At 47.3% G+C, this 25,716-nt stretch overlaps 1 protein-coding gene across 2 annotated transcripts in view; it reads right to left on the bottom strand.

Moving 5' to 3' along the window:
• LOC123354952 (bone morphogenetic protein receptor type-1B-like) overlaps positions 1-25,716 on the bottom strand; it is a 51,792-nt gene that overhangs the window by 8,725 nt on the left and 17,351 nt on the right. For both annotated transcript variants that reach the window (XM_044997368.1, XM_044997369.1), the window contains exons 4-9: positions 23,445-23,541; positions 15,371-15,476; positions 13,690-13,798; positions 2,672-2,768; positions 1,751-1,889; positions 968-1,160 (exon numbers count right to left, since the gene is read on the bottom strand). In XM_044997368.1, the coding sequence (XP_044853303.1) occupies positions 968-1,160; positions 1,751-1,889; positions 2,672-2,768; positions 13,690-13,798; positions 15,371-15,476; positions 23,445-23,541 (741 nt within the window). The remainder of the gene's footprint in view (positions 1-967; positions 1,161-1,750; positions 1,890-2,671; positions 2,769-13,689; positions 13,799-15,370; positions 15,477-23,444; positions 23,542-25,716) is intronic.

Raw genomic sequence — 25,716 nt, 5'->3', positions numbered from 1 at the left:
GATAAGGAAAAGTTATTTACTTATTCCCATAATACAAGAACTAGGGGTCACCAAATGAAATTAATAGGCAGCAGGTTTAAAACAAATAAAAGGAAGTTCTTCTTCACACAGCACACAGTCAACCTGTGGAACTCCTTGCCTGAGGAGGTTGTGAAGGCTTGGACTATAACAGGGTTTAAAAGAGAATTGGATAAATTCACAGAGATTAAGTCCATTAACGGCTGTTAGCCAGGATGGGAAAGGAATGGTGTCCCTAGCCTCTGTTTGTCAGAGGGTAGAGATGGATGGCAGGAGAGAGATCACTTGATCATTGCCTGTTAGGTTAACTTCCTCTGGAGCACTTGGCATTGGCCACTGTCGGCAGAGAGGATACTGGGATGGATGGACCTTTAGTCTTACCCAGTATGGTCGTTCTTATGTTCCTATGTCTGCTCAGTTCTTGGTCACTCTAGGGACATAATTGTGTGGGGAAGGATCACACAAACACCCAGCAGCCACAAGAGAGACATACCTCCTGACGGCTCTCCCTAGCATAGTGTGGCTCCACATCGCCCCCTACAGAGAACTCTGTACAACGTGCATAACTGAGTTTTAAACAAATACCCTGAGAATGCCTTCAGTGTCTCTTCTTTTTCAGTTCCACATGGTGTCATTTTTTAAGTGTTAATTCAGTGGTCTGGAGTTTGCTTTCTAAAAAATGAACCCCAGACACAGGTGGGAAAAACAGGTGTGTGGTTGTTGGGGATTACAACCTCCCAAAGCCAGTTACTCTCTTTCTGCATGGAGACCCAAACAATTTGCTTTTTGACCTCTGCCCCATGGAGAGAAGCATTTTGTGGTTAACGGCAAAGCACGGCAGGTAACAAAATGCATGAAGAAAAGGACATCAGCAAGTACAAAGTTATTAGTAAGAATAACTAAGAAACTTAAAACGGCATCATCTCTATCTTTTATTTCGCTCACTCACCCAAAATGTTTTCATGCCTCAACAGGACAGTCTGGTAGATTTCGGTCTCTCTCAACCAGCTGGCCTCCTCAGTGGAGAAGAACACTTTTACAGCTACTTTTTCTCCACGCCACTTTCCCATCCAAACTTCTCCATAGCGACCTGTACCTGTCTGTTTCACCATCTCAATCTCCCTTGCTATATTCGTTTGGACCTGTTAAATCCCAAGAAATGCCGTTTAAATATACTCCACAACATGGGTTTCATCTCTCTTTGTCCATCTCCTTCTCTCATGCTAAAACACAGGAACCCTTGCACAAAGCTGGAATGCACGGGGCACAAGTCAGATATTAGGAATGGCAATATACAGAAACCTGTAGGAGAACACTTCAACCTCCCTGGACACACAATAGCAGATTTAAAGGTGGCCATCCTGCAGCAAAAAAACTTCAGGACAAGACTTCAAAGAGAAACCGTTGAGCTTCAGTTCAGTTGCAAATTTGACACCATCAGCTCAGGATTAAACAAAGACTGCGAATGGCTAGACAACTACAAAAGCAGTTTCTCCTCCCTTGGTGTTCACACCTCAACTGCTAGAACAGGGCCTCACCTTCCCTGATTGAACTAACCTCGTTATCTCTAGACGGATTCTTGCCTGCATATTTATACCTGCCTCTGGAAATTTCCATTACATGTGTCTGACGAAGCGGGTATCCACACATGAAAGCTTAGACTCCAATACATTTTAGTCTATAAGGTGCCACAGGACTCTTTGTGTGTATCTAAATTACATTCCTTTCTTACCAGCAGAGGGAGACTAAACCCACTTCCTGTGCTCTGAGACCGTTCAATTGAGTCTTTCAGGGTTTCCCCTGGAGGAAAGTAAGTCTCATCCTGTTCAAGTCCAATGCTGAAACGAGTTCTGGTTGCTTGCCTTTTATGCCTACGATTTTAGCGAAAATTAAATTAGTTGACAGTACAATGAGGAACGGATGCTATATAGAATACGCTACTCACATTTAATTTTTAGTCATTCAGAAGTCTCCAGCAATTACCCAAAGTACGAGCTAAACTCATCAACAACTATTTTCTGATCTATTCGCAACATCAGAATGCTTTCGGTCTATGAAAGGGGCTGACAATCATCCTGCTGGGGAATCCAGCATAATTTTGCATAGCCAAGTACCAACTTTAAACCCCTAATTCAGAGAATAGTCCTAAAAAGAGAGATGCAGTAAATCCCTCACCTTTTAGTTATGAATGTTGTGGGTCTTTTATGACCAACGAAAGGTATTGTTGTGAATTTACCTGTGCTTTCTGAATCTCCCTGCCTCTTTGGGTAGAGTTTGTGAATTTGTGTCAACCTTGTGTACAAGGGTTGTGAGCTTTATTTACTACAGCGTGTCTTTGCACCATTGTTTTCTTTAATTTTCACTGTATACTACTCTGTGTTGTTTCCCACTGGAAAGCTTTTTAGGACATCCTTTCTACAAAGGATGCTATACAAAAGACCAACTATTTTATGGGACATTATATTGATGCCTTTGTGATTTTAACATTAACAACATATACAATTTTTCCCTATAATAAAAACAATGTGTTTTTAATTGTTCCCCAGTTCCCTCCTGTTAATTTTTTAATTTTACAGTTCATAAGCCGCAGGGCAGGGGGAGTGATGTTAGGAAGAATTCTGAAGCAGACAAAGTTGAAATACTTCCGACTTACCTGAAGTACCAGAATATGATGAGAAGTACCAGGAGTATATTGCAAACGGTCACTGAGATCAGCAAGGCCCTATGGCGAACGTTTCCTTCAACAAAATCTGGTTTAAAAAAATCAAAAAAAGCTTTGTACAATGGCTGTGGTTTTGTCTTAGAAGCCAACGCTGCTCTCTCACACCTGAGATGTCTTTCACATTAGATTGGGTTTAACATGCATTCTGCCTTCCTGGGGTTAGTTTCCCATGTAAAAAGACACACAAGAATTTATAACTCTATTAAGTAAGAGAATTGTTCCCCTTCTTTTCTACTGCAGCATTGTGTAACACAGCACTTGATTTCAGACCCATTTGAGGTGTTCCGTCTTTAGCCCTTGTTGAACAAGGCAAACGCAGCACATGGAACAGCAATCAAGGGCCTGACTGACCCTGCAGTCTTTACTCAGACAAAGCTCTCACTGGTGACTCTGGCGCTTGTGACTGAGTTTGCAAGGGAGTATTTAGTCCACTAACCCCCACCGCCTCAAACCTGGGATTTATACTCCTGTATCTTACATATCTTGTCAGCTGGGACACAGACTTTGTCCTGTTTGGTGCCTCTTTATCTTAATTCACTTTTATTAATTTCAGAAAACTGAGAGTCTTAACAAAAGCAATTCCTATACCCAACTGTCTCTACCCTAGCACAGAAGACATACAAGGGATGTCTAATCCCTGCTAGGGCATAGAGCTAAGGTCCTTACCGTTATATTTACATCAATGTAAGGATCTCTCTCTCACACAGCACTTTAGCAGGAAAAATTATTTGTTTTTTATTCTTGCACTTGTGGGAAAATGTATCACTGCAGATGAGCCATTCTTTAAAACCACTTCAAAATGCAACGTTACCAAGCAACAGGTAAGAATTGTGATTATATAAAAATAACTGAAAAGTTTGAATTAATCCTTGCACGCTATACCCATTTTCTGCTCTAAAATTTAGCTGTCATCTCCACATTTGTACCCGCATTTCAAACACGTGTTGGACTGTCGTGCATATTCTCATGCTGAAAACTGAAGAAATCCTGCGCCATTTTCTTTTAAAACTACAGAGTCTCAAACTGTGATACTTTAGCACACTCCCCACCCCCAGCCTGGTGGTCACTCTTATGCAGATAAAGATGAGATTTTCTCAAGTCCTCACCATCTGATTGTCTTGCATCTTTCACACAAATGCTGAATACACAGTAAACTGTGACAATTCTAGCCTTATTGGCTCACCCTGGATTAACACTATTATGTTTCAGATTTACGAGGGCACGAGTCAGCAACCTTTCAGAAGTGGTGTGCCGAGTCTTCATTTATTCACTCTAATTTAGGGTTTGCGTGCCAGTAATACATGTGAACGCTTTTAGACGATCTCTTTCTATAAGTATATCAGATATAACTAAACTATTGTTGTATGTAAAGTAAATAAGGTGTTCATAATGTTTAAGAAGCTTCATTTAAAATTAAATTAAAATGCAGAGCCCCCTGGACCAGTGGCCAGGACCCGGGCAGTGTGAAACTCAGCCTGCGTTTCGCCTTCGGCACACGTGCCATAGGTTGCCTACCCCTGTACTAGGGTAATGAGACAAAGAGGATCCTAGGGGAATCTTGGCTTACTGTCATGCACTTTTCTTTTAAAGATCCAGTTCCCTCTCCCACCTTTGCTTCCAACTCTTTCCTTCCCTCCCCTTCCCATCATGAGCAGAGATGACCTACCATTATCTGCCTTGTGGGCACATTGGTCATGTTTTAACCTGACATTACCTGATCCTGGAGCATTAACAATGTAAACATTCAAGCCCTGGCCATCGCCTTTGAAAGGAGACACTGACACAGAGCCTATCAGGAAAAAAACTAGAGCACATCATTCTCATTGGAGCAGCAGATTTCTACCTGGACTATCTCTCTGTGTGTACTGGGAGCTGAAACTGAGAGCCCGCTGGGGAGTCCAGTTCTCTCTGTGAAAGAGGTGGCAGCTCAGGGGGCCAAGCTGCTATTTCATGGTTTGTTAGCAGTCTGGGTCTGCCAGTCATTTCCCTCTAAAGGTGGCTTGGAACAGTTGAAGCTGTCACTGTCTATTAGCTCAGGAGAGGCTAAACAGAGTCTGCAGATGATAGGGGGAGAATTCTTCATACTTTGGAGACTAGGAAAATACGTTTGCAGCAAGGGGGTTCTGGTTTCATAGAACATGTTACCATAAAAACTGGCCTGGCCGTTTGTGTGCTTCTTTAGCACAATGAGTGTTGAGTGCCACACACACAGGGCTCAGTTCTGATCTTGCTTACACCAGAGGAAACCAAGAAGTGACTCTGTTCAGGTAAATGGAGTTACCCCCATCAGATACTGTAATGAACTCACAATTAGATTCCCTCTTCTTTAGTATTATTAATGGATTATGTGTGTATAAAACTGTATAAAAATAAAACGCTGAAGAGGATTCTGCAAGGAAGAGTGGTTAGATTTCTATACACTGTGGCCAACATTTCCAAACTTGGGTACCCGTCAGGCACCTAAAATCCCTATTTAGACACTTGAATAAAAGTGCTGGGCATCCTCAACTTTTACAGAAGTTAAAAGGAGCTGCAAGTGCTCTGCAACTCTTAAAATAAGGCCCTTTATAAGGGGCCCAACTTTAGAAAGGGGCTCGCCAACCCTCCACCCCCTCAGTTCCTTCTTGCCGGCTCTCCGACAGAGGGGCAGGAGGGTGGGTATTGGAATGGACATGAACACCGCATCTTGAAGAACAACAGTTACAAAAAGGCGAGTAACCAGGTTTTTTTTCTTCGAGTGATTGTTCATGTGCATTCCAAGCAGGTGACTCACAAGCCTGAGTTTAGGTGGTGGGGTCAGAGTTCACTGCCGATTGGAGCACCGCCCTGCTGAAGGCTGCATCGTTTTTGGCCTGGTGCATGATGGCATAGTGTGACGTGAATGTGTGAATTGAGACCATGTGGCAGCCCTGCATACCTCCTATGTTGGGACCTGAGCCAGGAACGCCGCGCAGGAGGCCTGTGCCCTTGTGGAGTGGGCTGTGATTGGTGGGGCAGGCACCTTGGCCTGGTTGTAGCATTCACAAATGCAAGCCGTGATCCATGAGGAGATACGCTGGGAAGAGACAGGAAGCCCCTTCATCCTGTCAACCACAGCTACAAAGAGTTGGGTTGATTTCCTGAATGGTTTAGTTTGTTCAATATAGAATGCCAGGGCCCTGCGAACATCCAGGGAATGCAGCCTACACTCTGCGTTGGAGGAGTGTGGAGAAAAATGTCCTGACACATGTGGAATTGGGAGACCACCTTCAGAAGGAACACTGGGTGTGGCCTGAGTTGGACTTTGTCTTTGTGGAAGACAGTTTATAGAGGCTCGAATGTCAGTGCTCTGAGTTCCAATACTCTCCTGGCCGAGGTGATAGCCATGAGGAATGCGAATTTATAGGAGAGATATAGCAAAGAGCACATAGCCAGTTGCTTGAAAGGGGCCCCATGAGGGCGGAGAGGACCAAATTAAGGTCCCAAGCCGGGACTGGTTGTTGAGTATGCGGGAACAGCCTATCCAGGCCCTTGAGGAAGTGACAAAACAATGGGTTTGCAAAGACTGAACCACCTTCAGCTCCTGGGTGGAACACGGACCTGGCCACCAAGTGGACCAGAACCAAAGAGAGGGAAAGTCCCCACTGTCTCAACTGGAGTAGGTAATCAAGGATGAAAGGGATCAGGGCGAGCAATGGAGTTTGTCCCTGCTGTTTAGCCCAGATGGAAAAATGTTTCCACTTGGCCATGTACGTGGCCCTGGTGGAAGGTTTTCTGCTACTGAGGACTTGTCTGACCTGCTGAGCGGAGCATCCAGGCTGTGAGGTAGAGCGACTCCAGGTTCGGGTGGCAGAGGTGGCCCTGATCCTGCGTGATCAGGTGTGGGAGAAGGGGCACCGTGAGGAGCGCCTGCATGGACATGTGCAGCAGTGACTTGTACCGATGGTGGTGCGGCCACGCCAGCGCTATCAGTACGACGCGAGCATGATCCCTGCGTATCTGTACCCTGTGGACCATGGGGATCTGAGGGAAGGCGTAAAGCAGACCACTTTTCCAGAAGAGGAGGAAGGCATCAGTTAGAGACCCTGGACTGCACCCCATGAGGGAGCAGAACTGTCGACACTTCCTATTGTCCCTCGAGGCAAACAGATCTATATGGGGATAACCCCAGAGACGGAAGATTGAGCATGCCACGTCTTGGCAAAGGGACCACTCGTCACCATGGAATGAGTCGCTGAGGGCATCCACCAGGCCGTTCTGTTAGGTGAATTGTGTTCTGTACGCAAAAGTCTCATAATGCAGGGGCTTCCCGGCACAGGGGAGAGGAGCGTGTACCCCCATTTGTTGATATAGAACATCGCTGAGGTATTGGCCATGAGGACTGCAATGCACCTGCCCACCAATCGAGATCTGAAAGTGAGGCAGGCAAGGCGAACAGCCCATAGCTCCCTGACATTGATGTGTAGGGAGAGGTCCTCTGGGGACCAAAGGCCTTGGGTCCTGAGATTCCCGAGATGCGCCCCGCACCCCAGATCCGACATGTCTGTCACCAAGGAAAGGGCTGGCTGAGGGCTGGCGAAGGGTATTCCCTCACAGACCACCCGTGGGTCGAGCCACCACTGGAGGGAACCCAGCACCACTCGAGGAAGCATCACCACCGAGACCAGTGCGTCCCTGGTTGGTCGGTACACAGTCGCTAACAAGGACTGAAGAGGGTGCAGCCTGAGCCTGGCATGGCTCACCACGTAGGTGCACACAGCCATATGTCCCAGCAACTTGAGGCAGTTCCTCGCTGTGGTGGTCGGGAAACGGCAGAGACCAAGGATGATGTCGGAGATGGACCGAAACCTGTCCTCCAGTAGGTATGCTCTGGCCTGCGTCGAGTCCAGAACTGCCCCTATGAACTCTATCCATTGGACAGGAGACAGGGTAGACTTGGCCTCGTTCAACAGGAGACCAAGCTCGAGGAAGGTCTGTCTGATAAAGACCACCTGAGCGTCCACCTGTGCTTTGGATGAGCCAATTGTCCAGGTAGGGAAACACCGGGATTCCGTGCTTGCGCAGGAAAGCTGCTACAACTGCCATGCACTTTGTGAAGACCCTTGGGGCCGCTGACAGGCCGAAAGGCAGGACTGCGAACTGGAAATGGGTGTTGCCCACAACGAACCTGAGATAACGTCTGTGCTGAGGGATTATTGTAATATGGATGTGTATGCCCAGTGGTCTGTGATGGGATGTTAGATGGGTTGGGATCTGAGTTACTGCAGAGAATTCTTTCCTGGGTGCTGGCTGGTGAGTCTTGCCCACATGCTCAGGGTTTAGCTGATCGCCATATTTGGGGTCGGGAAGGAATTTTCCTCCAGGGCAGATTGGCAGAGGCCCTGGAGGTTTTTCGCCTTCCTCTGCAGCATGGGGCACGGGTCACGGGTCACTTGCTGGAGGGTTCTCTGCAGCTTGAGGTCTTCAAACCGCAATTTGGGGACTTCAATGACTCAGACATAGGCTAGGGGTTTGTTATAGAAGTGGATGGGTGAGATTATGTGGCCTGCATTGTGCAGGAGGTCAGACTAGATGATCATAATGGTCCCTTCTGACCTTAAAGTCTATGAGTCCTACAAGTTGAGGACGGCGTACCAGTCTCCTGGATCCATGGAAGGGATGATGGAGAACAGGGAGACCATACAGAACTTGAGCTTCTTTACAAACTTGTTCAGACGCCGCAAGTCCAGAATGGGTCTGAGTCCCTCCCTTTTGCCTTCGGTATTAGGAAATACTGGGAGTAAAAACCCCTGTCCCTGAGTTCCTGAGGAACTTCCTCCACTGCCCCTACTACGAGGAGGGACTGCACTTCCTGAATTACAAGTTGCTCCTGAGAGGGTTCCCTGAAGGGGGATGGGGAGGGGGGCTGGTGAGGCAGGAGAGGAGAATTGGATAGAATATCCCCTATCTACCGTGCGGAGCACCCAACTGTCCAATGTGATTCAGGACCAGGCACGATAGAAGGGGGACAGATGTGATGAAAAGGCATGGTTGGTAGGATCCAGAGTCCTGACTGGTAGGTCGTCCTCAACCGCACAATCTAATTTGGGGTCTAGGCCCCGACAGAGCCGCGGCTGGCTGGACGACTGGCCAGAGGTCTGTCGTTGCCTCCTTCTGCTTTTTCTGCTTCGTCTACGCGAGGGCTCTGGGTGGTTCTGGGGCTGGTACGGCCGCGGAGCTGGCTGCGGCCTGAATTGCCTGCGTTGAGTGGCTGGGGTGTGCAGGCCTAGGGAGCGTAAGGTAGTCCTTGAGTCCTTTAGGCTATGGAGCCTCTTGTCCATCTTCTCAGAGAAGAGCATGGGCCCCTCGAAGGGGAGGTCCTGGATGGTCTGTTGGACCTCATGTGGAAGGCCTGAAGCCAGGCTCCCCACTGCATGACCAGCCCGGTTGCCAGCGTGCGGGAGGCTGCGTCCACCACATCCAGGTCTGCTTGGAGGGATGCCCAGGATATTAGCTTCCCCCCCTCTACCAGAGAGGAAAATTCTGTTTGCGATTCCTGGGGAAGAGTTCAGCGAACTTGGACAAGGCCGAGCACGTGTTATGGCCGTACCGGCTCACTATAGCCTGTTGGTTGGCTATACGTAGTTGCAGAGCCCCCGTTGAGTACACCTTTCTACCAAAGAGGTCCAACTTCTTGGCCTCCCTGTTCTTCGGTGTAGACCCTTGGAACCCCTGATGCTCCCTTTGGTTGGCCGCATCCACAACCAGAGAGTCCGAGGGAGGGTGGGTATATAGGTACTCATGGCCCTTGGAGGGTACAAAGTAGCGTCTCTCTGTCTTTTTGGTCGTAGGGGCCAATGAAGCTGGCATCTGCCACAAGGTGCAGGACGTATCAGCTAGCGTTTTGATCAATGGTAGGGCAAGCCTAGACGGGCCCGAAGGGGACAGGATATCCACTACCGGATCTACATCCACCTTGATCTCCTCCGCTTGGATCGCCAGGCTCTGAGCGTCATGCTTAAGTAGCTGCTGAAGCACCTGGTTGTCCTCTAGGGCTCGTGCTGCCCCACAAGCGCCTCATCTGGCGAGGAAGAGGAGATCACCACCTGCAAAGGACCTTCCTTTGTACCCTCAGCCTCTGCAGGGCTCTGCGGCACACGGTATTCTGGTTGCATGGCTGGTGCCGATGTAGGATGCAGCACCGTGGCCGGTACCAGGGCCAACACCAAACAACGAGGCATGCTGGGCAGTGCCTGCGGCATCGGAAACATGGTCTCTGTCGGTGCTAGTGTCTGATTAGGCGATGCCGGGTTCTGTTGTGGGACACTCCTGTCAGACAGCGGTGCCGGTGGTGGAGGCATTTGCGCCAGAGCCACGGATGTCGAGGAGACCGACACAGACCTGGAGCACGGACCATGCACATGTCCCAGACACTGATGGTAGGCCTAGGGAGTCCAGAATGGCCACTGGGACGGCGGTTGCCACTGTTGCTGCCACTGCGCCGGGTAAGGTCATTGGCTTGCCTGAGAAGCCGACCTCCTGTTCCTTCACCTACTGGAGCGGTAGGATTCCGCCTTCGAGTCCGAGGTCTCTGAATAGGAGGACCGAGGGGGAGCAGTAACCACTGTCACCGGGGAGTGGTGCTGTGAGGCCAGGGAGTGCTCTCTCTGCGCCGGTGCTGCCGGAGCGGCACAGGTTGGGGACTGGGGCAACAACCTGGCCTGCTTGCCCCTTGATTGAATCGGGGGTAGGGCCGTGTCTAGAGGCTCTTTCCACAGGCGCGGGGAGGCTGGCACCGGGAGGCTTAATAAGTCAGAGGCCACCTCGAACGCCTCCGGCCTCGATGGGGGACGCACATTCTCAGTGAGGTCCGGGGATCTAGACTGGTCCGGACTCGACCGCACCCCCACCGGGGCAGGAGTTAACAGGACCTTGTGAGAGTGCGGTTGTGGCTCGGCTTGTCCAACCGCAGTCGTGGATGCTGCCGGCCTTTAAGGTCCTGGTGGGGTGATCGGTCCCTCACCGGCCTATTCTTTTTCGCGGGCACTGGAGATGGTGATCGATGCTGCATGGAGGCCGATTTTCTATGTTCCGATTCTCTCTGGTGCTGGGACTTAGAGGTCTTAGACTGGGCCTCCTGTCTCGTTAGCGGTGCCGGAGCGCTGTGCACCAAGGATGAGGTGCTGGGCGCCGGATAAGCAGGCTCAGGGTCCAAGTGTGGCTGTAAAGCCGCCTCCGTCAAGAGCACTCTGAGTCTCTGCTCTCTGTCCTTAAGAGTTCTGGGACGGAATCCCCTGCAGATACTGCACCGGTCTCTTTGGTGGCTCTCCCCGAGGCACCTCAAGCAGGATGAGTGCAGGTCACTCTTCGGTATAAACTTCACGCAGTCCATGCAGAGTTTAAACCCTGGGGACCTGGGCATGCCCCAGCGGGATGACGAGTATGTTGGGGGAAAGCCCCCCAACAACTATTAACTATCTAGAACTAACACTAACTCTAAACTATGAGCGAGGAAACAACTATATACACTTAGACGAGACACTGCAAGGCTTGCTGCAAGAGCGAGCAAAGTTCCAGCTAGCCGTCACCAGTGGTAAGAAGGTGGAGGGTTGGCGGGCCCCTGTATAGGGCACTGTAACAGGCCGGTGTGGCTCCCCTCCTCCCCGGGGAGGGTTGAGCCCTGGACACCGGAAAGGGCGGGGCTACAGAGCAGTGAGCCCGCCCCTCAGAGGGTCAGGCGGCGACCCGGAAGCATAAAAGCCGGCCATCAGAGCTCAGTCGGAGCTCAGCCACCGCCGGGAGCAGACTTGCCCGAGAGAGCTCGGGACTGGGAAGCCGCTGGGGCCCAGAGCCGTTGCCCAGACTGGCCGGAGCTTCCCCTTGCTCGCTACTGGGAGGACCCGCCGGAGCTTCCCCGCGCCACATACGAGGAGGAGCCGCCAGAGACTACCCCGCTCCCTTGTTGTTACCCCGAGGAGCCCCCGGAGCAGAATTGGCCGGACTTCCCCGAGGAACTGCCGGATCTACCCCCCAGCCCGGGCTGCGAGGAGCCCATGCTGTTGGACTTCCCGGGAGCGGACGCTGCGGACCAGGTAGGCCCCGAGGGGGAAATTGGAAGTGGCCCGGGGGAAGCCGACCTCAGTCAGGCTGCTGATGAAACAATGCCCATATCAGTGTGTTGCGGTCAGGAGCCCCACTGACCGTCAGCGGTCATAGCCGCTGCCTAGGGCCCCGGGCCGGGACGCAGTGGAATGGGTGGGCCTGCGTCCCCCCTGCCACCCCACTTGCGGGTGGCAGTTTTCCCCCTCACCCCAGTGCTCAGCCCCTGCACCTACGGGCCTGAGCCCTAATTGTTGTTGCCTCGCCCTAATCCAGGGCCTGGGCCTTCCTAAACTGCTTGCTGCTCAGCCCCTGCCCCAAAGGGCCTGGGCCATTTTGTACTGTTTGCTGCGCAGCCCCTGCCCCAAAGGGCCTGGGTCATTTTGTACTGTTTGCTGCGCAGCCCCTGCACCAAAGGGCCTGAGCCACTTTGTACTGTTTGCTGCCCAGCCCCTGCCCCAAAGGGCCTGGGCCTTCCTGAACTGTTTATATTGTTGCTCAGCCTTGCAGCAGAAGGCCTGAGCCCTAACTGTCTTTTTGTACTGTTGCTCAGCTTTGAAGGAACAGGGCAGAAGCCGAGTAAGAACCACAGGCCGGTGTGGCTCCCCTCCTCCCCGTGGAGGGTTGAGCCCCGGACACTCACATTTACAGGCACCATGGAGGCTATGCCAATGTCTATAAATGTCGTGCTTACCCAGGAACTGCTGTATTTTAAAAAAACAAATATTGTCCAACTTCCAACCCAAACTGGACATGCTTTTGTGCAGAGTGTTACTCTATTGTTTGTTCTATAGCTCTGAAACACAGAGGTCATGGCGATGCCTAGACCTTATTCTCAGAGGGCCAGATTATCAGCGGCTATAAATCGTCATTAGTTCCACTGGCTTCAGTGGCACTACACTGATTTATAGCAGCTGAGAATCTGGTCCCAAGTGTCATTCGGAAACTGTTGTGTAGCTACAAACTACAATCTTTTGCAACGACAGAGAGCATTTGTGACGAAGTGGGAATGTTCTTGCTGTATTATGAGAATGCTGAGTGAGGAGTATTGACCTGGGAAGGTTGCAGGGGAGTTTTTCTGGGACTGGCTGCATTGGGGAAGGGAGGACACCTGAGCATGTAACATGAAAACCCAGGAGGGGGGTTGGAGGCCAGGTAACACCTCTGCCCAGGAACCTGGACAAAGGGCATAAAGGCTGGGGGAGGAGCCGGAGGGAGGCTGAGTGAGAGGCTGGAGGGAGTTTCAGTTTGGAGTTGGCTGGGAAATGGAGGGGGCACCCGACGGGGCTTGGGCTTCCCACCGGGGCTGTGGCCTCCCTGGGGCCCCAGATGGACCTAACTAAAGGGGGTCCTGTTGTCTGTACCAGCAAGACCTGTTTTGGACTGTGTTCCTGTTGTCTAAATAAACCTTCTGTGTTACTGGCTGGCTGAGAGTCATGGTGAATCGCAGGGAGCCGGGGTGCAGGGCCTGGTCTCCCCCCACACTCCGTGACACCAGTCATGATTGTTATTCTATATTTGTATGGCATGAGCACCCAGAGGCCTCAGTAAGTCACCTCCGCTGCCCCGCTAAGCACTGTACAAAGTAAGAGATAGTCCCTGCCCCAGCCCAAGCTAGACCGTGAGCTCTTTGGAGCAGGAACCGTTCTTTTACTACGCCCAGTGCCTAGGGAATAGGTCTCTTATCCTTGACTGATGTCTGTAGGCATGATGGGAATACAAACAGAGGTAAACACCAGCAACAACCAAGTTGATACTGTTTCTGTATATTACCAGAACAGCTACACGATACAAAAAACGTTGTTTTTCCATGCAGGTCGTCTAATTCTCTTTTCTTTTCTAGGAATACATGGACCTACTGATTTAAGGCTAGATTTTCTTCTTCCTCTTACCTCTATTTCTCAGTGGTGGCAGCGTTGGGTGAAGGTTTTCATTGCAGAAATCTTTGTCTCTGCAGCATGCAATAGCAAGAGTTCTTCTATCATGTATTATGAGCACATCCTGCAACAGAGAAAGTCACAGAGAACTGTGTGAGCAACTTTGTTCTTTTAAACAGACACTGTTGTTTGGGCGCTGGAGAAGGAGACAGACCTGACATGGGAAACAGCATCACACCTCCCAGAGCAAAGCAGACAGAATTTTGCCCCAAGGCCAAGATTTCCAGAAACAGATGCCTAACATCAGGCGTGAATTCAACAGAGACTTTAGGATGCTCAGCAGTTTGGAAAATCTGGCTACTTATTTAGTAAGCAGTTAGAAGCCTCATTTTAGACTCCTATTTTTGAAAATCTTGGCTTTAGTGCATGATTCCCTTCATGTAGGGGAATCCTCAGATGGCTTAAAGCCAACATAGTCAACTCTGTCATCTATTCCCCCCAGCGAAATAGATTTGTGAAGGGCATGAAGAGGGAGCAGGAGGGGACAGAACACAGCGCACTATACTTTGGAGATATTTACTGCAATAATGGCTCCTAGGAGTTTATTACAAGCAGGTGCAAATAAGAGCAACCCTTAGCCTGCTCTAACTTGAACCAATAGCTGGTTCTCCCCCTGGACAGGCCCAGATTTGGGTGTGGGAGCCGAAAGATTACTTAGGGTACATCTACACTGCAAACAAACAAACAAACAAACAAAATGCGGCAGCCCAGTCTCAGAGCCCGGGTCGACTGACTTGGGCTCACACTATAGCACTGTAGATGTTCCTGCTTGGGCTGAAGCCTAGGCTCTGAAAGCCAGCAAGGGGTAGAGTGTCAAAGCCTGGACTCCAGCCTGAGCAGGAGTGTCTACACTGCTATTCTTACCCTGTACCCTTATTCAACACCCGGTAGCAAGAGTCCAAGTCAGTTGACCCAGGCTCTGAGGATCGCTGCCATGGTCGTGGTCTTTTATTGTTTTATTTTGCAGTGTAGAGGTACTCAGAGTCATCTTCGTTCCACCTGCTGTTCTCCCTCCACCATCATGCTGAGGTCTGCACGGAACAGCTGGGGACTTAACCCCAAGTGATTTCTCTGTGTTAAACATGGAAGCCCAAAAGAGAATTGCTCCATAGGGTGAGAAGCTGATGGCAGTACCTGAAATGGACACACATTTCTCTCCCTGGAACTAGAAAACCTTCATAAAGGTGGATCCCCAAATGTACCAGCTGGACTGTCTACACCTACAGGACTCACGTTACACATCAGTGATATGCAACAACTCCGAGTGTGAAAACAGCAACTTTTTCATGGCACACTGCTACGCAGCACACATCAGTTTGGGAAAGGAAGGGAAGAATGTCTTACCTAATTCAAGCTGCAGGGGGAATTTAGAGATTCAGAATGGAATTACCAGAGTGGTAGCCCCTGCTCTCCTGGTGAAACTAACATTAGTGAACTAGCAATACGGTGTGCTTGAAGAAGTAGCAAGAGTTTTGGGGAGCAGACGCCATTTCCTCAGCATTCAGTGCAGAGGGCACATTCCCCACATGACCAAAATTCAAAGCAGCAGATGTGTGCATTCATCCTGACTACACTGCCGCTGGATGAAAACTATCACAACAGCCAGACCAAACCTTGATCATAACTGTTTTCTTACCCGGCATTGGATGTCTAAGCCTTCGAAGCATAGGCATCCTGAGGCAATTGTACATCCTCCAGATTCATCTTCATCTTCTACTGTGGTGAAACAGACACCATCAGTCCTGAAGATTGGAAAGAGCAAAGCAGAGTTAGGGTTTTTTTTAAATGAGAGATCTGCTATTGGACATGCTGTGCCCCACGAACATACCATTGATAAATCAGCACACTTTGAACAGCAATGTAACAAAATGCGTATGACTAAACTATTATCACGTGTAAAATCTTATTTATTTACACAGTGTTATTTCAACGTACAAAACAAACGAATGCTTGTCCCAGGCTACTGGCACACACATACTGCTGGATTTAATTTTAACTAAGACAGACAGCAATCACAAACCGATCACTTTTCTTCAAAAAGAAGCCAGGCCACAAAGCTGACATTGTCACACAAACCCCTAACCCCCATAATTAAAAATCTTCACCCAAGGCCCATCCCCTCTGCACAAATGTCTATCCCAGTGGCTCTCAATCCATGGCCTGCAGGCCGCTTGCGGCCCAATCAGCGCACAGCTGCGGCCCACGTGATCTCCTCAGGGCCATAGAGGTAGAGTAATATATTGTGTGGATATGGCCAACATAACGCATGGAGAACTGCATATGCGGCCCACAGTGGTAAATAGGTTGGGAACCATTGGTCTCTCCTAATCGATGGGTCTCCAGTGATGCAAAGCCTATCTTAGTAAAAGCACCAATGCTAAAGCAGGCCCACTTGTGCTTGCACACACTGTACAGAAGCAGACCTGAAGAGGCCACCGTCACTGAGTTAATGACCATGAAACACTATTAAGAGTGATAGTGGTCCTTACTTTAACCATATTGCAAATTGCAACACTCTGTTGAGTCCGAATTCTTGAGTTATCAATATCCTTCATAACTGTTTATCTAGGTTATAAACCTAAAGTGATCCATAATACTTCCGTTTAGAAGAACATGTACAACAGAGGACAAGTATACTAACAGATGGCGAGATGGTGCTGGTGACAAATATCCTTCCCTAATGAAGGTCAAATGCATGAATGTTATCAGGGAAACAAAAAGAGTGCCTGCATCTGACTGAAAATCTTCTCTGCTCATTTCTCATCACTTTCTAGGGACTCACCACTGTCACGGAGTCCCCGGGCGATGCTCTGGAACTGCTCCCCACCAAGCCAGTCAGGACTCTGGGGAGCCTCCTCTCCTTTGGAGCAGACTGTCTGCAGGGCAAGAAGCTCACATGGCTTCACCTCCTGGGTCTCTCCTTGGAGCATTCAGCATGTGCCCCTCCATGCGCTTCCCACAGCGAGCCCGCCCCAGCAGGGTCCTGGGGAAGCCACAGGGTCCTGCACCCCCACTTTGCAGTCAGACGTGACTCTCAGCCAGCCAGTAACACAGAGGTTTATTCGATGACAGGAACAGGGTCTAAAACAGAGCTTGTAGGTACCGTGAACCGGACCCCTCGGCCGGGTCCATTCTGGGGGCAGTGAGCCAGACCCCCACATCTGCATTTTACTCCTCGTCCCCAGCCAGCTCCAGACTGAAACCCCCTCCAGCCCCTCCTCTCTGCCCAGCCCCTTTCCTGGGCCAGGAGGTCACCTGACCTCTTTGTCTCCAACACCTTCAGTTGGCACCTTTGCAGAGGAGGGGCCCAGGCCATCAGTTGCTAGGAGACAGAGTGCCAGGCATTTAGGTGCACTGGCCCTTTGCTCTGCCAGATACTTAAGAACTGCCTAGGGGACACTGAGGCACAAACACAGTATTCAGAGAAAACATTAAGAACATTCCTAGTTCATCACACCACCCTATCAACATGAATGAAAATTGTCTTGATCATAAGAAATAAAACGAATAATAAAAAAGAAATAGTCCCTTATCCTCAAACAATCAAGTCCTAGAGCAATATAATGTGTTATTAACCTCTTATTTTCTTTCTAATATTTATGTTTAGTAGATATTTTCATGACAAAAGAAAAAATGAACAAGGACAATAAAAGAGAGAAACAGACAGAAGAAGTAACTAAATGGAGTTACAAGACTTATATAAATTGGAATTTCAGATAATTATTGTTTTTACTTGAAAGAAAGGAAAACCCAGCCAACCAAACAAACAAAACCACGAATGCCAATAAAGAAGTTTAGGGAAAGAGGAACATTCTGTTACACATTGAAGGCATAAACACAATTTGGAAATATTAGCTGTGGCACAGAAGGATGCTGGATAGGAAAACACCAAACATTTGCTGTGGCACATTTTTAAATTAACTGTGTGAAATCTAGTCAGAGTAAGCTTGTTTCACAGTTATTTTCAACAACAGGACAAGTTACTAACTTCTGGATCTGAAAAGTAACCAGTTGCACACTACAGATCACTTTCTCACAGAAGCACACAATTTACTTTTATACTATTTAGATGTGGTGCATGACAGTAAAGTAACGAAGACAACAACCCTTTTGGGTAACAACTCCCATGACTTCATTACTCAGTCTCAGGATAGGAATGATAGGATTGCCATGAAAAGAGACTGAAAAGAATCCATTAGCGTACAATATTATATTATACTACATTTTATTTGTTTACATGGTGCCTTAGATTCAAAGCAATGAGTAAATGTAACTCAGGGACACAGTAACAAAACAGTAAATTGCAATCAACTGAAAAAGAAAAGAAGTCAACAATTGATGGTCTCTAATAAAGTCAATATACACAAGGAGGAGAAAGAAAAGAATCATATCATTAGAAGAGGTGCTATTAAGAAGGGAAAGAGAAGACTCGGGAGGTTTTGGCGTTCCATTGACTTTCAGCATGACATAGACTCATAAATCAGTTTTGAAAATGGGACATAGGCTCCTAAGTCACTTAAGTGGAGGAAATTATTCTTTTCGGAGACAGCAATAGAAGAATGTCTCACAAGCTTCAGCCCATGATACAATGAATGAAGAATGTGGAATGAAATTAAAAGGGGAATGTTTTATATAGGAAAAATGAAATTTAAGAGGGAGAATTTTCAATGTAAAAGTTACCTTCACCCCTTGGAAAACCGCCCAGAGATCTGGGAAAGAGAGTAGAAGAGAGAGTGTCTCCTAGAACCCCTAGAAGAGCTCTGTTGTGGTGGTGGGGAACAGATCCTCAAAGGGCGACTATAACACACTCTACATACAGAGGAGTGCATAGCACACTCCAGCTGCACAGTTCAGTCGTGTCAGAAACTAAAATCTTTCCATCATTAAAAACAATCTGAACAAGCATGTAGCACATCTATTATGCTGTAGTTCACTGCATATTACATGTAAGTATATGTGTATAAGACAGAATGATGAACACGGGGGTCCCCTGTATACATTGGGGTTGTGTTCTTGAAAAGGGTGGTGGATACCAAAACGACGTATACCGGTGAATTTTTCCCCGTAAGAAATAATGGGATAAGAGGGGGATGTGTTCACAACTTCACCACACTCGCCTATGACAACGCTCTTTTCACCTAAACAGTGTCACCTTTTTACACTAAGGGGTTATACAGCACACATTTTACACAAAAAACATTGAATAAAAGAATGTAGAACCCCACTAACACTGTTCAAACACACAGAACATTTTAACACAGTAAATACAGTACAGTGATACAGGATACAACAATGCCAATTTTGCTAAACTTAGCTAGGGGAGGCGGCTGGGTTTTCTTGGGCTGGCTTTTCGGTTGCAGAAGTCTTAAAAAAGGATTTTGTCGACATCTGCGCTCCTTCATGACTCTTTGAATGATAGATCTCCCTGTAGCAGGCCACTGCATCACAGAGCCCTGGAGACTTTGGCAGACCATTCCTGAAAAGGATCACACCTCTGTATGATTTCCGTCATCTCACCCAGCAATCCAAAGAAATGGGAGAGATACTTTGTCATCAGACTCCTGGCTTCCTGCCCTACATCATCCTCATCATCGTCCTTGCTTTCTTCAGATATCCGTTGTTGGTCCAGCTCAAACAGTTCCTCATTTGTCAGTTGCTCAGCATGAGACTCCAACAACTCCCGTACATCATCTTCCTCCACTTCCTCAAAGTCAATATTCTTCGCCAACTTGACAATTCCTTGCTCAAGAGCAGAAATGGCATCAAATCCCATGAAGCTGTGGACACCATCTGGCACTGAACAGTGCAAAACGCCGTTCATACATTGCGAAGTGACCTCTTCCCATGACAGATCAATGTTTTCCACGTTGTTCAAGATGTTGTAGGACTTCCAAAACTCCTTTACACTGGGCTTTCCTTCACCTGCTGTCTCTTTAATCAGCATGGAGAATGTCCTCCGTAGGTAATAAGCCTTGAAAGTGGCCAGTACACCCTGGTCCATAGGCTGCAGCAACAATACAGTGTTGTGTGGCAAAAATAGGACATTGACCTTTGGGCAGAGGGCTTCATAGTCCAGTTCATGGACACTTGCGTTATCCAGCAGAAGGAGAATCTTAAAGGCCAAATTTTCCTTCTGACAATAAGCCTTAAATTCAGGGATGGCATGGTCTACAAACCACTTGTGGAAAATACTGCATGTCATCCAGGCCTTTATGTTCGACTTCCAAATTACAGGGAGATGAGACTTGACGTAGCCCCTCATTGCTCTTGGGTTTTCTTTGTGGTCGACAAGCAGTATCAGCCTACTCATCACTGGCAAGGAGGGTTTGGACCTTCTGCCTTTCCCTAGCCCTGCTCCACTCAGGTACTTGGTCTCTAGCTCCCTACAACCAGGCAGAGGAAGACTGTTTCTTCTGCCCCTGGCTTCTCTGCCTTTATAGGGCCAGCTGAGTCTGTTTGGGGAGTGGCTCCAGCTGCAGCCACTTCCCCCAATCAGCCCAGCCTAAAATCTGCTTTCTCTAGCCATAGCCCCCTCCCACGGCTGTTTTTAACCCTTCAGGGCAGGAGCAGGGGTCCACCCCTCTACAAGGAGAAACATCATTTATAGAGAAGCAGAATGAAAGTTCCTGCTTGTTTTAAAGCACTGCAATATGCAAACAGCAATTCAGACTACAGTGAAGGGTGAAAATTAAAGGTTCTATGGTGTGAGGATCCCAAAGTAAAAGGAGTTCCAGTTTAGCAGGGTAGGCTCAGCCAAATCTCTTGAGAACTGGTTACAATACAGTCAGCTGACCGGTGACCTCGCAATCTCTCTCAGTGCTATCTCCTTCACCTGGATATCCTTCCATCCAGAGCTGAAGAAGAGCTCTGCGTAGCCTGAAAGCCTGTCTCTTTCACCAACGGCAGTTGGTCCAGTAGGAGATTTTACCTCACCCATCTCGTCTCTCTAATATTGCTCACTCACTCCTTCCCACCTTCAGCGGCTGGGCAGCCTTCTCAATACAGAGGTCCCTTTGTATCTCTCTGCCTTAATTCTGAATTATGTTCAGAAGGCTTTAGAAAGAAAAAAATATTAAAAAGTAACTGGACTCTGCAAATATAAGGATAATCGGGGTCACCTGGAGCTCAGACATAGATTCTACAATGATGGGAGGTGTACAAATATTAAATCGTCATCCTTGAAAAGAGTCCGTATATATTATATTTGGAAAGAGGCCCCTTTGAATTAGATCTTTACTTTATTGCTGATAAATCATAGGGGATCTTTACAAAGAAATATAGTAGAAGAAATATGGTACAAACTTCCATTTTCCAGGTACTGGCTTAGCAATTTCTTCTTTTCTGCCACTGCTCAGTGTGAAATGAACAAGGAGTTCTGTGTTCAGGTGACATAGGAAAGGGCAACTGGTGGGGGAAAATGAAAGCGTTTTAGGGGTAGAAGGGTGGTGCTGGGCTGGAGGGAGAATAAGGTTTTGTGAGGTAAACTCCGGTTTAAACTAAACATCTGACACCTTAATTAAAACTGGAAATAAAGCTCCAGAGAGGTGTGACTCCAATAAGGATGATTTTGTGACAGGTGTTTAACAACAGGAGACTCATGTTAACAGAACATAAATTTAACATTAATTTCCCCTCTCATTCGGGCTGACATGACATCGTATTCTGGCATTTCACTTTTTTTTTAAACTGTTTGTAAGTGGTTAGCTTTAGGTACACATCGCTGAAAACAGCTACAGGTTATGATGTAAAACTAAAGGGATGTTTTAAAAGTGTGACATGGAAGGACTCTGAATAAATCCTAATGTTTGTGGGACTTGTGCTCCTGGCTACACTGAAAACGTCCATCGGCACACCTGTGTCTCTCTGAGGTGTGAAAATATCACATCCTGAGAGACGTAGCTCTGATGACCTTATCCCTGGTGGAGACAGTGCTAAGTCAACAGAAGGAATGATTCTTCCATCGACTTAGCAATCACCTCTCGGAGATGAGGTAGATTAACTACAGGGCCAGGAGAACCCCACTTCCTATTGCTGTAGTGAGAGTCTAGACTGCAGCACTGCAACTGTAGCACTTTAAATGTAGCTATCGCCATAGGCTGGTCTACACTAGAAAATTATGCCAGTTTAACTATGTTGCTCAGGGGTGTAATAAATTCACACCCCTGAGCAGTGTTGTTAAGCCGACCCAAGTCCCCGCGTAGACAGCACTAGGTCGATGGAAGAAATCTCCTGTTGATCTAGCCGCTGCCTCTCAGGGAAGTTGGTTACCTATAGTTACAGGAGGACCTAGGTAGTGCCTACTCTGAGATGCGACCGTGGCACATCTGCTGCCACTGTAGTGCAGAAACTTCACATTATGCTGCTAATGAGGTCTTCGCTTGGTGGCAGGTTCTGCTTCTAGCTCCTGGGGATGCTTCCACCAGCTAACTGAATGTTTCCGAAGTGGACACCTTTGTGTTTTCTTATTTTCTAATTGGCTCCAACTTTTTAGTTACTGCTTTACAAGTCCTCTGCTGTGAAAGCGGTGTGTGTAAAAACAGTGGCTCTCCTTAGACATGACCAGGAAGTGACTGATTCCCACAGCAGAGAACCTGCAAACTGGTAGCCACGTGTGGAGTTTTAAACCTTAAAAACAAAAAAACATGCAATAGCGGTTAACTGCTGCTCCTAGACAGAACGCTAGGACTTGGAAGAGGAGTGGAAAGTGGGACAGAAAAATACTATCCAAGGCTTTTATCAAAGCTTTGGCACTTTTAAATCTGACAAGTCTTGAAATTGCAGGCTGTGCAGAATAGCGTTGAACTGAGAAGCAACCGTTTTTTTTTAAAGCCCTCCATAATCTCTATCAACATCTTGAACAACCTTGGAGATTCCTCTCATCCTGTTCTTTTATAACACTTTGCCTTGAAAAGTAGTCCAGTAGTATTAAAATATCAGACTCCCTGTAATCTCCTCAGATTGAACTGCACACCCAACTGGAATGTCCGGTCACAGTAATATATCTGTGTCCCAGTTCTAGAGTTCTTGCATACCCAGTACTCCACTGGACTCCGATGAAAGCCTAAAAGCCGTAGGAACTTAACATTAAATAGCAAAATCTTCAGTATTCCATATTCCTTACAGAAGCAGAACTCAGAGTTCCTCATATACGGGGAAAAGAGAACAATAGAGTTGAGATTCACCACACCAATCTGAGAGCAGCATTTTCCCCTCATGTTGCTACAAGACAGGCTAACCACATATACATCTTAGGCTAGATTGTGCCATTATTTACCCGTTAACCACCACTAACCCTCCAAAGAGGCAAAGCATTACACTACTTCAGGAGAAGCACAATTTCTTTAATGCTGGTCCTTATGCACAGGGGAAGAACAATTTACGCCATCCATCCATAAGCTATGGCTTGTTCTTTTTGATAACCTGTCTGTAGTTCAACTCTGTTTCATATGCAAATTATTAAGACAAGTATTGGCCTAAATGTTTAAACTTGAATGTATCAAGTTAAGCCCCTAAAAACCTATATGTAGGCACCTAAATAAAAATGGTCTGATTTATAGAGCACCCACCACCCATTTCATTTGATACTGATTGTACTAAAGGTGCCTAAAGCGATTTAGATCCCTAACTGGAGGCACCCAAGTTTTAAAAGGTTGATTATTGTGCATAACCTTCCCCCCCAAAATAGCTGAAATACTAGTTGTCCCATCAACCTGCAGGTGCTGTTGATTGAGTCCGCTCTACAGTGGCGATTACAGCGATACTGCAGTGGCTTCTGGGTAGGAGCAGGTACCGTACTCTCACCATTGGCTACAAAAGAAAGAAGAAATGTAAGTTTCCAGGTGGGAGGGGGATGTTGAAGACTCTGAACTAGTCTCAATTTTTTTTCTTACTCTCAAAACTTTTAGACAGTTCTTTGTTTTGTGCTGGAGATTAAAGTGCAGTTTTAAGCTGAAAGGTGACTCTAAAAATGTAATTGTGGGGTTTTACGTTTATTGTGCCTCAATGTTTCTGTATCAAATTTTCTAATTGTATAAATTTTCTAACGGCCAACCACACAAGCTCAAGTGGGAGCTGAGAATAGGGTGACCAGACAGCAAATGTGAAAAATCGGGACAGGGGGTGGGGGGTAATAGGAGCCTATATAAGAAAAAGACCCCAAAATCAGCACTGTCCCTATAAAACCAGGACATCTGGTCACCCCCGCTGAGAACCAAACGGTCCCCCTCCCCCCACTTTCGGTGCATCATTACCAGTACCAGATTCTGTAAAACAAATTCTGTACTTGGTTACACCTTTGCAAACGTGTCTTCATACTTAACCCTCAGTTGTACCTGTGCAGCCCACTACCTTCAGTGGAATTGCACAGTTGTAACAAAGGGCAAGGTTTGGTCCCATCATTTCAGTAATAGTTTATTGATGGTGAGTGGATGGAATAGAATCCAGCTCCTTCTCCCAAATTTATGCTGCCTCTTCAATTTAAAAAAAAACTGTTAAAACCACCTTTTTTTGGTCCCCAAAAGCAAGGAACTGTTACTTTAAATATACATACTGTAGTCTATTAAGTAAGGAAGTGCCAGGTTTTACATAGTAACTACAGAGTAGGAATGCACTTTAGGCTGAACAATTCCAAGCCTTACGGAGGTTATTAATCCCTTCTCAAACCAGCAAGCATGAGGTGATTTAGGGCTCTGTCTTTTTTTTTCAGGGGGGGGCAGGGGGTCAAAGAATTCTCTTTTTCAGTACTACTCACTCAGCACTAAAAACTAACATAGACTTAACATTTCAGTCTCAAGGACAAAAAAATTAGCTCAGCATTAAAACCATCATTCGCAGTTTCTTACTTTTAATTTTCTCCCTCCTCCCCCGCCTGTAATCTCTTTCAAGTGTCATCTAGAGCCAACTCTCATAACAACATAACATAAGTGTATGTGTGGCCATGGCTGAACAGCAAGAATTCCTGCCCATTTCCCTTCTGGCTGGAGCATGGTTAGAGTGTGTTTGTGGTTAATGATTTTGCTGTAGATTGTTGGCTTCCTGCTTTGGCAATTCAGACAGTTCCTTTTCCCAACATATCTCCAGCACATCACTCCCTGGCTGGGTCTCCTGGGCAGTGGAAAACATAAGAACATAAGAGAGGCCGTACCGGGTCAGACCAAAGGTCCATCTAGCCCAGTATCTGTCTACCGACAGTGGCCAATGCCAGGTGCCCCAGAGGGAGTGAACCTAACAGGTAATGATCAAGTGATCTCTCTCCTGCCGTCCATTCCCACCCTCTGACAAACAGAGGCTAGGGACACCATTCCTTACCCGTCCTGGCTAATAGCCATTTATGGACTTAACCACCATGAATTTATCCAGTTCTCTTTTGAACACTGTTATAGTCCTAGCCTTCACTACCTCCTCAGGTAAGGAGTTCTATAAGTTGACTGTGCGCTGTGTGAAAAACTTCCTTGTATTTGTTTTAAACCTGCTGCCCATTAATTTCATTTGGTGACCTCATAGTTCTTGTATTATGGGAATAAGTAAATAACTTTTTCCTTATCCACTTTCTCCACATCACTCATGATTTTATATACCTCTGTCATATCCCCCCTTAGTCTCCTCTTTTCCAAGCTGAAAAGTCCGAGCCTCTTTAATCTCTCCTCATATGGGACCTGTGGAGCTTAGACAGCATCTGGATAACCCCCCCACCCACACACAAACACTCTTGTCTTACTTTTTTATTTACAATCTTTAAAAACCATTTGCATTTTCATCTTTTTGATTCCCGGTCTGTTTCTCTAAATCCAACCAAACACTTTTTCTCATGCCTAGCAGGTCTGCAGGCAATGAGCATAGTTTCCTCTGCAGTGACTATTCCTTACCACTTGGGTAGCTGTGATGCAACTGAGGACAGGACAGGGAGACTAGCTTTCCTTCTCTGCTCCCTCCACTGGTGTGGAGTTACTGGGGAGAAAAAAAGGGAGCAAGAAGCAGCAAAGG

This window comes from Mauremys mutica, chromosome 22 (genome assembly GCF_020497125.1).
Source record: "Mauremys mutica isolate MM-2020 ecotype Southern chromosome 22, ASM2049712v1, whole genome shotgun sequence".
NCBI classification, from domain to species: domain Eukaryota; kingdom Metazoa; phylum Chordata; order Testudines; family Geoemydidae; genus Mauremys; species Mauremys mutica.
Note: the sequence above shows the minus strand (reverse complement) of the source record. Positions and strands in the feature narration are given on the sequence as shown.